Below are 12486 nucleotides of genomic sequence, written 5' to 3' on the forward strand. Positions count from 1 at the left end.
ATCTCATAATGTCTCGTGAGATTGTGTCAAGTAGTTAGCGGTTGCTCCTGCTAATCTCGTGCGAACAATAGCAAATTTGCACACAATACAATCAAAGTAGTCAGTGCGGATAATGATGTGAAAGTTACTTTTCCACACCACGACGCATATTTTCTGATGCAATTAGAAGTTTGACAAAAATAATAACATGTTTATTCATTTTACATGTACAAAAGGTTCAAATTAGGCCATGATATTCCAAAATATTGCTTAAAAAACAGCATCCAGATGAATAGACTCACTTTTAGAAAATTATATAACAAAGAGCAACACACGATGGCAGTTAATGCAACAATGGTTCTGTATCAAGTGGAGCTGGTTTCCTCCTCGAGTTTCCGCCTGTACTTGCACTGGATCCACACCCTGTACATGGTGAGCTGCTTGCCCCTGTTCACCTGAAGCCTCCGATCCACCAGGTTCTGCATCTTCTCCAGCCCGGCCTCGGCGAATATGTCATGCAGCTCGTCTGGAATCAAGAAACAGTATGATTATAGACTGCATGTAGAGTAATTGAATGAACTGAATAGAAGTTACCTTGTGTAAAGAAGTACACTCTGGTTCCATCACCACGGACGTAAAAGTTATCTGACAGACACCTTCCTAAAAAAAAAAAAAATGCAGTCTTAAAACATACATGATCTATCATAACAAAGAGTACAGAGCTATTAGTTTGTCTTTTAGTTTACCCAAATAAAATGATATGACCCACATTCACATTGTGCCCACTGTTTTTTTTTTCTCCTCTGCAGTCAATGTTTGTAGTTTGGGGCATATGAATTTTTTTTGGTCGACATTTTGGCTCAAAATAACATCCCAAATGCTCACAAATTTTGGAGAATCTGTACATATTGTCATGAGGATGTCCGTTGGAGTGACGCTCCATTGTACTTTTCCCCATTTGGATGTCTGAAGTTTCACATTTCCCAGTTTCCTGCAATAGTGCATCAAGCCTACTTACCTTTCTTAAAGCGGAGCTGTGCCATATCGTAGCGTCCGTAGTCCCGCAGCATCATCACCCCGCCAGGCTTAAGCAACCGTGCCAATCTGCTCACAGAAGCCTTCATCCTAAAATAAAAACGAATCAACATGTATTTCCCGAGAAATGTCATGCGTAAGGACCACATTTGATTTTTAATGGATAGATTGGGTTGGTCATCTGCATGTTGAAGTCTTCCAAAACTGCCCTTTGTCATGAATTCTGTTCCTAAGCACTAAGAAGGTGTCCATACTTGTCGGGGTGCAACGCCGACAGCACGAAGATGAGCACCACCACGTCAAGGCTCCCGTCCGGCATGGGGTAAACAGCGTCGTCATCGCTCAAGTCAGATACGAAGGCGAAGCAGCGTTCAGCGTCGTATTCCGGGTTAGCCTTGAAGGCGAAAGAAAACACCGTTATCGACTTGACAATGACAGAATATTGACGCGCTCACTCACCTTGACGAGCTCCACGGCAGTGCTGGAGAAATCGCAGCAGTAAACAAAAAGTCCTGGGTCGCTGTAGAACAAAAAATAGAAAGCAAATCATTTAAAATACATTACCGGTAAATTGAGGCTTGGTCAGGGAATTAATTAAACTTGCAAGTTAAAGTATATAGTCTAGTCTTACTTGTTGGTCTTCAGGATGGGAAAAACCGTGTTGCCAACACCGCAACCGACCTGTCAAAACAGAGCGTAACTTCTATTAGCCTCCTACAATCAGTCACATCATTAACATAGCCGTTTGTGTTTATTATTCTGGTAGTTAGAACAGAGACGTGGCATGTGTTAAATTATAAACAGCTCACCTCGAGAATACGATACGTGGCTAAAGAACCCGGGAAGTCAGTCGGATTCAAGGTGGCAACATCTCCACTTGGATCCAAACTGGACTGGAGACTGTGATGGTTTTCCGAGCCATCGGGACGGGGACGTTGGTCGTGGAGGCATGCCGGTGCCAACTCGGGGAATTCGGTGAAGAGCCAGTGGCGGTCTTTGAAGAAGCGGTTCTCGTGGATGGTGTAGAAGTCATTCCAGTACTCGTTGGCCCGATTGTCAAAGTCCTCTGGGGGAAGGACACGCAATGCAAGACAATAGACCATTTGAGTCACTTTGTTAGGTACACCTAATGTTGTGGCCAACACGTAAATTAAACACGATACTTGAAATTCAAAGTTAAACCTTGTTTCTCCGGAGGCAATGGCTGACTATTCTCTCGTACTTTACTCTTTGCAGCTGCTTCTTGCTCCTCGGTCCACTCCACGTTGTCCCTGTTGACACATTACCGGTTTTTACCATCGTATATTACGACTTAAACATTCGAGCCGTCCATTTAATCCCATCCAGGGTCCAATTCACCCACCAAGCGTTGTGCTGGAAGACCTGTCGGGGGTCCTTAAGAAAACGAGTACCGAACTGAGGTCGCTTCTCCTCGGTAGCAGACGACTGTGACAGAATGTGAGTGGATTCGTGGACATCATCATCCACCGTGCAGGGCGCCGCCATGTTGAAAAAAGACGCACCGGATGTGGATGTTTGAGATGTTCAGGTTGTATCGGAAATGTCAGAATTTCAATTATTTCGGAAATGTACAACATATTATATTGAATAAATACTCACAAAAACTTTGATTAATTGCCACTTGTTTCAATATTAATTTATTGTAACTGCTGAAGTTATACTGCTCGAGTGAAGGCTTTCCCTGTCGTACTTAAACGCCAAAAACAGAAGTTTGCAATGCAGCCACTGGAGGGAGACATTTCCCACAGATGGATTACACAGACAAACTAAGAGACGATAGAAAATAATTTATGAAAATATGTGCCAAGACAGAAGTTTATTAATTATTGAAATTTGGAATCATAGCATTAAACAATTTTACATTATTTCAGTTTTCATGACTTATTTTGGGGCGTGGCTAAAACTGTGGCCCAGTGACGCACTTTGTCGTCGGTCATCATATTAGACAGAATTGATAACAAATAACACTCTTTTTTGTGGTGTGTCAAAATGTCACGTTAAAAGGCATTTATTTGCACTTGCATGATACATCGATCACTTATTGGTATTTTCACCTGCATTTCTTGAAACCATCATATAATACTGCATTTACAGCAAGCAAAAACCCTTGAGCATTAGATTGCAGTTGTTATTTTCAAATAACTTACAGTAAATCTATTCATTAAAATCATTTACCAGTTTTCGGAAGACTTTAATAAACAAACAGAGCAGATGCAGCAGTAATGAAAATGTGATCACGTATAAAAAAAACACTAAAAAAGAAAAAGTGCAAACTTTATATGCATACAGCAGACGTGACAATATTTTATGTGCATTTAGCAAAAAAAGTGAGTATTTTTCTCAACTGTACAAGTTACAAGTCCTTGTCGACCACAATAAATATGGCTGGGCTGCAGTGACTGGCTGCGTGTCATTACTAGTTCTCTTGAGTGCAAGCATTTGGCGTGTGTGGTTGAACCCTGAGCTGCAATCAACTGGAGGAGGCGCCTCTGTACGCCACATTGGTGAAGGTGGACGTGGCTCCTTTGTATAGTGGGTTGTTGGCCTAGGAAACAAGAAGACATAGTGAACCCCCTCCTATTTGCAAACCCGATTTTCTTCTAAACTTTCTTTTATTTGTGGACGGTTTTCCCCTGAAAGAAATTTAAATCCTCACCGTGTTCCACCTGGCTTTGGCTCGCTCCTTCTCGAATCTGTCGTACTCCCTCCGGTCGTGGATGGTGACCAGTAGCTTCCAGATGAGCAGGGCCACCAGGCCCAGGAGCAGGATGGCCCCTGCCACGGCCGACAGCACCACCAGGGTGTCGGCACCCTGAGGACATTCTACGACAAAGTGTGTGTGTGTGTGAGCTGTTTTGTCCCACTCTTTAAAGACATATTGTATTAAAAAGTCTGTTTTCCAAAAGATGTCGCCTTAAATCGTATTAATTATACAGAAGTACACCATAAAGTGTTACCTGGCTCTTTTATTACAAATAAGATGGATTTGCCACTATCGTCTTCATAATACTGGAAGTGCTCCACGCAGTCATTCTCATCCTTGTAGGAGCAGTTCACGGCATTCTTTGAGAGGAACTCTGCATGACAAAAAGGGTTGAGGTCGACCTTGTCAGAGAGGCCTTCATTTAAAAAAAAAAAAAAAGAAAAGTCAAGATGGCGGCATGCTCACCGAGTTGGGTTACAACTCTAATTTCGTCTCTGCAGATGCGACTGCAGCTGTTGTCGTCGGTGTATTGGCCTCTCTTAAAATGCTGACATTCCACACACTCCCTGTAAGAAATTCTTATGTTAATATAATACAAAATGGCTTCTTTTTTACTCCTATCAAAATTATTTTTCCCACATTAAAAACACATATAAATATAAAAATATCAAATTATAAAACAGCAGGAGAAATGTCTTCTTTTTTTTTTTTTTTATCCAAAATATAGTCAGTTGGGGGAAAGGTTAGCTCGTGGTGAAGGTATACTTATTTATTACTAACTAAGTCTTCATATATTACTTTTTGATGGTGCACGAGTCAGGACAGGTAGGGCACTTCTCGCAAGTGGCGCCGTAGGCCCCCGGTTGCGTGCACTGGCACACGCCACACTGGCAGCTTCCGCGGCCGCTGCACAGAAGGCCGATACTGGACATGCACGTGTCGATGCGCGTGGTGCAGTTGCAGTTGTCGCCCACCCAGCCGGCGTCGCACTGGCAAAAGCCGCAGCTACACTTGCCGTGGCCTGCGAGAAACGAACAAACAAAGATGTTAGTTAACATTAGCATTAGCACACACAAAAATAGAGCTAGCGTTCATTTCCGCTGGAGTCATCGAAAACTTCCTATCTGTGTGTGTGTGCGTGTACGTGTCGCACAAACTTGTGGGTGTGACTGTTGAATTATTTAATGGTGATACTGTCGGCCATTCTGTTTAAATGTTTCGACACATCATTCGAGGTCCATTGTGCGGACATTCTTGTTTAACCTGGTAATATATTAGCAGATGGGGGACTTTAAAGCCACGCCTGCTCTTGTTTTTGTCGGCAGCGGTCCTTTGCTAGCGTAATAAATGTGTTCTTTGAAACATGTTCAGGCAAGTGGACCGGTGGACTTTTGGAGGGAGTGTTTAGTCATAAACCACTAAGAAAGTGTCATTACAATGGTTTAAATGGGTTTAAAAAATCACAAATGATGAAAAATCAAGCCGTTCTCTCCCCTCTTACAGAGTACAAGAAATTGACCCAGGAAATGAATGACTATGCAGCAGTGAGGGCGGCCCATCTGGATCAGAACACATCACAGGACGACCTCGGGTCACTCATTCCCAAACTAGTTAATGACTAATGACATGCATTTCCTCTGGCAGGAGTGAAGATAAACGCTAAGCGGGCGTTTTTAGCTTGAGATCATTTCCCATCTGGCTTGTAAAACAAGCGAGCCGGTGACAGAAGATGAGAAAGGGACATTAAAAAAAAACAATGTGGGTGGAGAGAGTAACAGTTTGTCCTCTTTTCCCGTAGAGGAATGCAAGCTTTCTTCTCCTTTCGCTTGTTCCCTTTCACAATTATGGGCCCTAAGGCTGGGCTTGCTGGTTCTTGCATACAGCCTAAAAAAAAAAAAACACTGCAGGGAAGGAAAAGGTCTCGGTTTCCTTCGCATCTGACAAACAAACCAAACCCTTCTATGATTCTGCCAGGGCCATTACGATAATGGATGTTATTATAAAAATGATGATATCAAAGTACCTGGAGTGAGTAATCTGGACAAGCAGGTGAGTTCCCGGTGAGCCAAGCTGCTCTATATTTTTTACAAATACCTCATGTGCACTCACCCGAGCATAGCGCCCCCTTGTAGCGCAGGCAGTTGAAGTCATCGCACTCGCAGTGTTTGCCCCACACTTGTCCGAATTCGCTCTCGTGACACGAGCACTGTCCGCACAAGCAGTCGCCGCGCCCGTTGCAGGCGGGAGTGTCGGGTTTGGGGATGCACTTGGCGTCATCGGAGGGGCTGTAGTCCTCCAGCGAGCACTCGCAGTGAGGACCCAGCCGCCCGGTGTGGCACTGGCACACGCCGCACTCGTAAGTGCCGTTGCCGTTGCTGCAAATCGGGCTGTCGACTTCGCCGTCGGCCTCGCAGTCGCACGTGCAGGCGAAATCCACTGTGACCTGTAGAGAGTCTTTAAATCCTAAAGGTTTGATGGTGAACGTCTGGGTCTTCTCCTTCGGGCAGCTTCGCAGTTGAGCCTCCACGCTGAAAGACACCTGAAGACGAGGGTTGGTTTTCGAAAAAAAGCAAAACAAATAATCATATCAACCCACCGTGTCGCCGATCTTCAGACCAGAGCAAGACTTGAGACCGAGGATGACTTCACCGTTGAGGCAAGTGGCATTGAAAGACAGATTCAACTCTTCGGGAACGCCCAGAATCTCCAGCTCCACTTTTGAGCGAATTTTCTACAACCAGATCATCATTAATCACAATCTGGATTATTTTAGGGGGAGCAAATCCTTACCGCGTACGCCGCCTCAATGAGCTCAATAACATTCCCAGAGTCACCGGACAACTTTCCCACGGTGGTGCCTGGAATTAGCTGACTGTATTCCTGGGAAAAAAGAGAGCATGGATGACGTGACCTAGTTCCTGTGTTCACAAAGTTAAATGGAGCTTCTACCTTGTAGAGCGGCACCACATATTTTGTCACGGCGAAAATCAAGTTGATGTTGTTTTCGGACATTTTCTCGGTCAGAAGCGCCAAGGATGGATAGTCCTGGAAAATGGCAGAAAGTTGACAAACGAGACACAGTACATATGTGATTGACACAGGCGCGGTGGCCAAGTGGTAAGGCGTCGGTCTCGTAAACCAAAGATCGTGGGTTCAAATCCCACTCGTGCCTAAAATGCATTCAAGAATTTTAGAACTGGTGGTTTTCTGCATATGGTGGATTTGTTGTAGGAAATTATCAATATCTAGATGACAGGGTTTGACACAGGCGCGGTGGCCAAGTGGTAAGGCGTCGGTCTCGTAAACCGAAGATCGTGGGTTCAAATCCCACTCGTGCCTAAAATGCATTCAGTAGTTTTAGAAATGGTGTTCTTTACCAATGTGTTTTTGTAGTAGGAATTTATCATTAGCTATATGAGACTACATGACTAACATAGGCGCGGTGGCCAAGTGGTAAGGCGTCGGTCTCGTAAATCGAAGATCGTGGGTTCAAACCCCACCCGTGCCTAAAATGCTTTCAATAAATTTTAAAAATGGTGGCGTTCTTTACCAACACGATTTGCTGTAGACATTATCACTATCTTGATGACAGTACACCTTCACTTAGCACAGGCGCGGTGGCCAAGCGGTAAGGCGTCGGTCTTGTAAACCGAAGATCGTGAGTTCGAATCCCACCCGTGCCTTAGACACATTCAAGAATTTTAAAAATGGCAGTGTTCTTTACCAATGTGGTGGATTTGTTGTAGACATTATCACTATCTAGATGACAGTACACCATTGACTAACACAGGCGCGGTGGCCAAGCGGCAAGGCGTCGGTCTTGTAAACCGAAAATCGTGGGTTCAAATCCCACCCGTGCCTTAGACACATTATAGAATTTTAAAAATGGCAGTGTTCTTTACCAATATAGTGGATTTTTTGTAGACATTATCACTATCTAGATGACTGTACACCTTTGACTAACACAGGCGCGGTGGCCAAGCGGCAAGGCGTCGGTCTTGTAAACCGAAAATCGTGGGTTCAAATCCCACCCATGCCTTAGACACATTATAGAATTTTAAAAATGACAGTGTTCTTGACCAATATGGATTTGTTGTAGACAGTATCACTATCTAGATGACAGTACACCGTCGACTATCACAGGCGCGGTGGCCAAGCGGTAAGGCGTCGGTCTTGTAAACCGAAAATCGTGGGTTCAAATCCCACCCGTGCCTTAGACACATTCAAGAGTTTTAAAAATGGCAGTGTTCTTTACCAATATGGTGGATTTGTTGTAGACATTATCACTATCTAGATGACAGTACACCTTTGACTAACACAGGCGCGGTGGCCAAGCGGTAAGGCGTCGGTCTTGTAAACCGAAAATCGTGGGTTCAAATCCCACCCGTGCCTTAGACACATTCATGAATTTTAAAAATGGCAGTGTTCTTTACCAATATGGTGGATTTGTTGTAGACATTATGGCTGTCTAGATGACACTTTCCATCGTTGGGCTGCACAATGCCGGCCATACGTCCGTCCAAGGCGATATGCGTTTTAGCATCCGTGGTGAACACCAGAAGGTGGGAGGCATCTGGACGCCAACCGATTTGTTCCTTTAATACATTCAAGAGAGGTAAGGCAAGGAACGGTCGAAATCATCGGAAGCCATGCAGATCCTACCTTACACACTACCGCCTGCATAATGGCATCAAATCCGCCCTCTGGGGCGTCTATGTTTCGTGACACCTGCTGCTTCACCACTTCTTCTGTGAAACGAGCCACCTTTTCCGTGAGGGACAGCACGTGCTTGAAGCCAAACTGCGCCTGACACTCCGTGTGAATCCTTCAAGATTTAGTTGAGGGGACTATTACAGAAAAAGCTTCTTCTCAGATTGTTTGGTGTCACTTACATATGACAAGGATTCTCGATAGCCTCGGGAGGAGCCAGGTACATGTAGGGCGACACGGTTTTATCCACAAAGGCTCCGAATCCCATGCGCAGGTTACTGGTGGTCTTCCCCATAGTCTGGGCCAGCTCGTTACCAAGAGTACGCAGGCGAGCCAGATCGTCCTTCATTGAGTAAGACAGATCCATCAGGTAGTAGAGGTCTACTGGGTAGTCCTCCACTTGCTTTACGCTGACAGTGAACTTCTTGGAATCACCTGTAAAGAAACGAGGTTAGAGAACAGAAGGAACCGTAGTTCAAGTCTCTAGACTGGTATTTGGTACACCTGGCCTGAGCACCATGTGGATTTTCTGAGGCTGTATCTGGGTTACGGTTTCCGCCGCGCCTGAGGCTTTGTCGCTTAGTGCCTTATTCTCGAGTACCGTCAAGGTGCTGGTAGGCGACTCCAGAGACGCCTTGGAGCAGCCGCCGTCCAGCAGGTTCTGCTTCAGGTCGCAGCGGAAAACGCCAGACCCTCCCATCCCAAAGCTCTGCAACACAAAATATTAATAATAATAATAAATAAAATAATATAATATAAAAATAATAATAAATAAATAATTTGACCTCTTGCGAGCACCATGCGCAGCTGGGGTCAACTGTCAAACACTGCTGACATGTCGTGACTCCTCGTGACGTGCACACGTTGGACCCTATCGGGATAATCACAAAAAAGTGACACCATTTCCCGCCGCAGAGTGGCATTTGCATTTCCTCGGTGATTCAGCGCCTAAGAGCGCGTGGGGAGCAAGATAGCGCTCGTCAAGCACAAGTTCCTTTCAGGAGAGTGCTGAGCAAACATGCCCATTGAGGGATGATTAATGCATCTACAACTTTATGCATGATGGCAAAGTAGACTTTGGTTTTGCAATTTTTTTTTTTTTCGCAGAAGTCATCGTTGTCTTTAGTATAAAGGGAAAACCATCTGTCATACAAAAATAATAATTAAAATGACAAAGTGTAATTTCCATTGACGGGAAAATTTGTCACCGTCCATCCAAGGACTTAACCAACCGATAAAATAATTGATTTTAAATAGTTACAGTCTTAGTCTGGAATACATCTCTGAGTTAAATGAAAGTGACGTTACTTTTGTAAACACAGGGGGAGAAAAGTTACAAAGACTCACCATGAAGTGAAGAAATGGACGTAAGAAGGAGGCACAAAACAGGGAGCAGCGTCCTCATGGTGAGTCCGCTTCACTCACTGCGACAACCTTTCCTCATTCTTCCTGAACTACTGCACACACACCAAAATTCTCCTTCCACAACACATCCACTTCCACCGTCCTTCCCTCCTCATCACTCAAAAGTCTACACCCTCTTTTGGAGTCACTCACTTTATTAGCATGTAAAACCTTAAACCTAGTTCATATTCATAACGACACATTGACACAAGAGGCCAGTGAATCACTCACAGGGTAGTAAATACCATAGAGGGGCTACGTTGAGTAAACAATACCATATAAGGACACACACTTGGGATGTTTCTTTCGGACCATTTGCAGTGTGCTGCATTAAGCTTATGTAATGAGACAATCCTAAATGATGATGTTTGCGCGCACAGTGCTCTCTCTCTATTTATGTTTATGTTCACCTCAATTTAAAAAATAAAACCTGAATTTCCCCAACTGGTTTGTAGTTTATCCACAGAATAAATAAATAAATAAATAAATAAATAAATAAATAAATAAATAAATAAATAAATAAATAAATAAATAAATAAATAAATAAATAAATAAATAAATAAATAAATAAATAAATAAATAAATAAATAAATAAATAAATAAATAAATAAATAAATAAATAAATAAATAAATAACCGTTTTATCTGCTAAGCATTTGGAAGTTGTAGAACAGCTACCTCTAGTGGCGAAACGGAATATCACAAGCGACATCTTTAATGAGGCAATATACATAGGAATCTGTCAATTACGAAAACGGTGTCTTGCAATACAAACAAATACTTCAAGTTTGCCTCACATTCATTGGCTTTAATTTTAGAGACAAAACTGACCCAATACATCTTCTGGTTGGCATTTTAAACATTCTTATGTGTCCATTGAATCATTCATGCCGCCCACCCCCCCCATCAGCAACCCCCTCATGCTTTCCGGACGGTTGCTAAGTTACCGCCGCCTATAAAAAAGACGAGGTGACAGAAATAGAGAAATAAGCCGAACAATAATAGTTGTGCTCACTCAGTGTGTGCGTGTGTGTATAGATGTGTGTATTGATGGGCCCGGATGTATCAGCGTCTCGCCCACAGATGAATGGCCTTTCCGGAACTGAATGAAGGAACTCGACTGGGTCATATGGCAGCCAATTAAGACTGAACAAGACAAGTGGAGGGGATATGATGAGAGCGGGGGTGGGCTACGGGGTCTCGCCCTGTACGTTATATATCTCTACTGAGGCCTTTAAGCGTTTCGCTCGCAATCGCTGCCATAACAGCAAAGCTTTAACCAGGAGTGAAGGGGGTGGGTCAAAATGAGGTGACATTGATGAAATGTGGACAAGATGGTGGGGTGGTGACTACTAATAAAAAAAAAAGGCATGTGTTGACCCCCTCACCCCGTCTATGACATTATCTTTCGAATGACTTGGCGGCCATTTGAGCAAACTCTCATCCCGGCAGACCACCTGTAGCACCCAAAGTGACATTGCAAGGACATTTCTGCTTAATTTATGTTGCTAGGTTGCCAAGTCCCTTCTGCTAAGTGCAAACAACCCCCCCCCCTCCCTGCATCCTTCCACTGGTCGGTCCAAGGACCTTAGCTAGCCTCCCAAGTCCCCCTCCCCACAACGCCACCCCCTCCACTCAGTCTCAAAATAACTTCACCAACCATCTGTCAGTGAGCTCCCAGGTCCGCTGTTGCTTGGAAACAAGTCTTACATCCGCGCCCGGATGCATCCACGATATATCTTTATGAAGTTTGGACTCATTGTGGAAAGTTTGAGCAACAGGTCCAAGAGTGCTTCAATGGTCTGGATCATATTCATGAAAAGGGATTTAATGAATAATGCGTGGCTTTATTTGAAGCTCAAAGGGAGGATAAACATGAAGTACACGCTGCTTTCCATAAACACACTGACACGAGTTGATTAACATGCGGCAGATTAATTAGCTGCAGGTTAATCCGCCAGATAATGAGGTTATTTCATTGGAGTAAAAACAACTTTGTGCCACGAATGTTAAAAAAAAAGACAGGTGTGGTCTTTCCGTGGCTGAATTACCCTCTATCTTAAAAGAGGATTTATCTGAAGGACGTGGGGCTAGTTTACATAAACACACTTTGATTTATTAATAGACACAATTACACTTTGGTGATTTGCATATGGAAAATTAATTAGCTTAAGGTGAGTCCGCCGACTAATGAGATCTCATTCATGTAAAAGCAGAGCAAAGCAAAACATGAGAGGTGTTTGTGTGCCGCATCCGAGCCGATTCCTCATCAGGAGATTCCCAAATTGAGGGCGGTGGCCTTTTGCTGATTACCATGACAGCCACTATCATCACCCTAACAAGTGTTTTTTTTTTCAAAATTAACCTAAAGGTCAGCCAGCTGCCACGAGGCTTAAAAAAAAAAAAAAAAACGTGTCAATATGGAAGTATAAATGCGCTCAAAAGATGTTCATGCTTGATTTTTATTTTTTTTCATTTTAATAAAAGTGGATTTATATGGAGCCGCAGCTTGGCAGAAGTGTAGTGAGGGTTAAAAAGCCCTCCCAATAACGGCAATAAATATTTGCCACGGCTCAATCGTATTTTATTAATTCATCTCTTCATTTCGGAGTCATAACTCGCGGGAACTGACAG

General features: G+C 43.6%; 2 protein-coding genes and 8 non-coding genes across 11 annotated transcripts; 8 read left to right on the forward strand and 2 right to left on the reverse strand.

Annotated features, from left to right (window-relative positions):
* Positions 1–169: 169 nt before the first annotated feature.
* mettl2a (methyltransferase 2A, methylcytidine) lies at positions 170–2537 on the reverse strand. Its single transcript, XM_061303015.1, has 9 exons — positions 2378–2537; positions 2197–2285; positions 1824–2080; positions 1646–1695; positions 1474–1534; positions 1269–1408; positions 998–1104; positions 574–639; positions 170–505 (listed from the first exon to the last, which is right to left on the reverse strand). The coding sequence occupies exons 1-9, from the start codon at positions 2518–2520 to the stop codon at positions 345–347; spliced, it is 1074 nt and encodes a 357-aa protein (XP_061158999.1). The 5' UTR covers positions 2521–2537; the 3' UTR covers positions 170–344.
* Positions 2538–3027: 490 nt separating this feature from the next.
* On the reverse strand, positions 3028–10063 carry LOC133170571 (integrin beta-3-like). 2 transcript variants are annotated; one of them, XM_061303609.1, is made up of 15 exons: positions 9797–10063; positions 9235–9397; positions 8954–9158; positions 8632–8884; positions 8402–8564; positions 8173–8334; positions 6689–6784; positions 6530–6619; positions 6336–6470; positions 5849–6278; positions 4538–4760; positions 4205–4305; positions 3993–4112; positions 3692–3858; positions 3028–3580 (listed from the first exon to the last, which is right to left on the reverse strand). In XM_061303609.1, the coding sequence occupies exons 2-15, from the start codon at positions 9376–9378 to the stop codon at positions 3506–3508; spliced, it is 2364 nt and encodes a 787-aa protein (XP_061159593.1). In that variant the 5' UTR covers positions 9379–9397; positions 9797–10063; the 3' UTR covers positions 3028–3505. The 2 variants fall into 2 exon arrangements, with proteins under 2 accessions (XP_061159593.1, XP_061159591.1); XM_061303607.1 differs by having other exon boundaries at positions 9235–9320; positions 9797–10062.
* Positions 6840–6911, forward strand: trnat-cgu (transfer RNA threonine (anticodon CGU)). The gene has a single exon. It is a non-coding gene; the product is annotated as a tRNA-Thr (tRNA).
* Positions 7007–7078, forward strand: trnat-cgu (transfer RNA threonine (anticodon CGU)). The gene has a single exon. It is a non-coding gene; the product is annotated as a tRNA-Thr (tRNA).
* Positions 7176–7247, forward strand: trnat-cgu (transfer RNA threonine (anticodon CGU)). Its single transcript has one exon. It is a non-coding gene; the product is annotated as a tRNA-Thr (tRNA).
* Positions 7351–7422, forward strand: trnat-ugu (transfer RNA threonine (anticodon UGU)). Its single transcript has one exon. It is a non-coding gene; the product is annotated as a tRNA-Thr (tRNA).
* Positions 7529–7600, forward strand: trnat-ugu (transfer RNA threonine (anticodon UGU)). The gene has a single exon. It is a non-coding gene; the product is annotated as a tRNA-Thr (tRNA).
* Positions 7707–7778, forward strand: trnat-ugu (transfer RNA threonine (anticodon UGU)). The gene has a single exon. It is a non-coding gene; the product is annotated as a tRNA-Thr (tRNA).
* On the forward strand, positions 7882–7953 carry trnat-ugu (transfer RNA threonine (anticodon UGU)). Its single transcript has one exon. It is a non-coding gene; the product is annotated as a tRNA-Thr (tRNA).
* On the forward strand, positions 8060–8131 carry trnat-ugu (transfer RNA threonine (anticodon UGU)). The gene has a single exon. It is a non-coding gene; the product is annotated as a tRNA-Thr (tRNA).
* Positions 10064–12486: the final 2423 nt, after the last annotated feature.

The sequence above is a fragment of the Syngnathus typhle genome, linkage group LG17 (assembly GCF_033458585.1).
Source record: "Syngnathus typhle isolate RoL2023-S1 ecotype Sweden linkage group LG17, RoL_Styp_1.0, whole genome shotgun sequence".
Lineage (NCBI taxonomy): Eukaryota > Metazoa > Chordata > Actinopteri > Syngnathiformes > Syngnathidae > Syngnathus > Syngnathus typhle.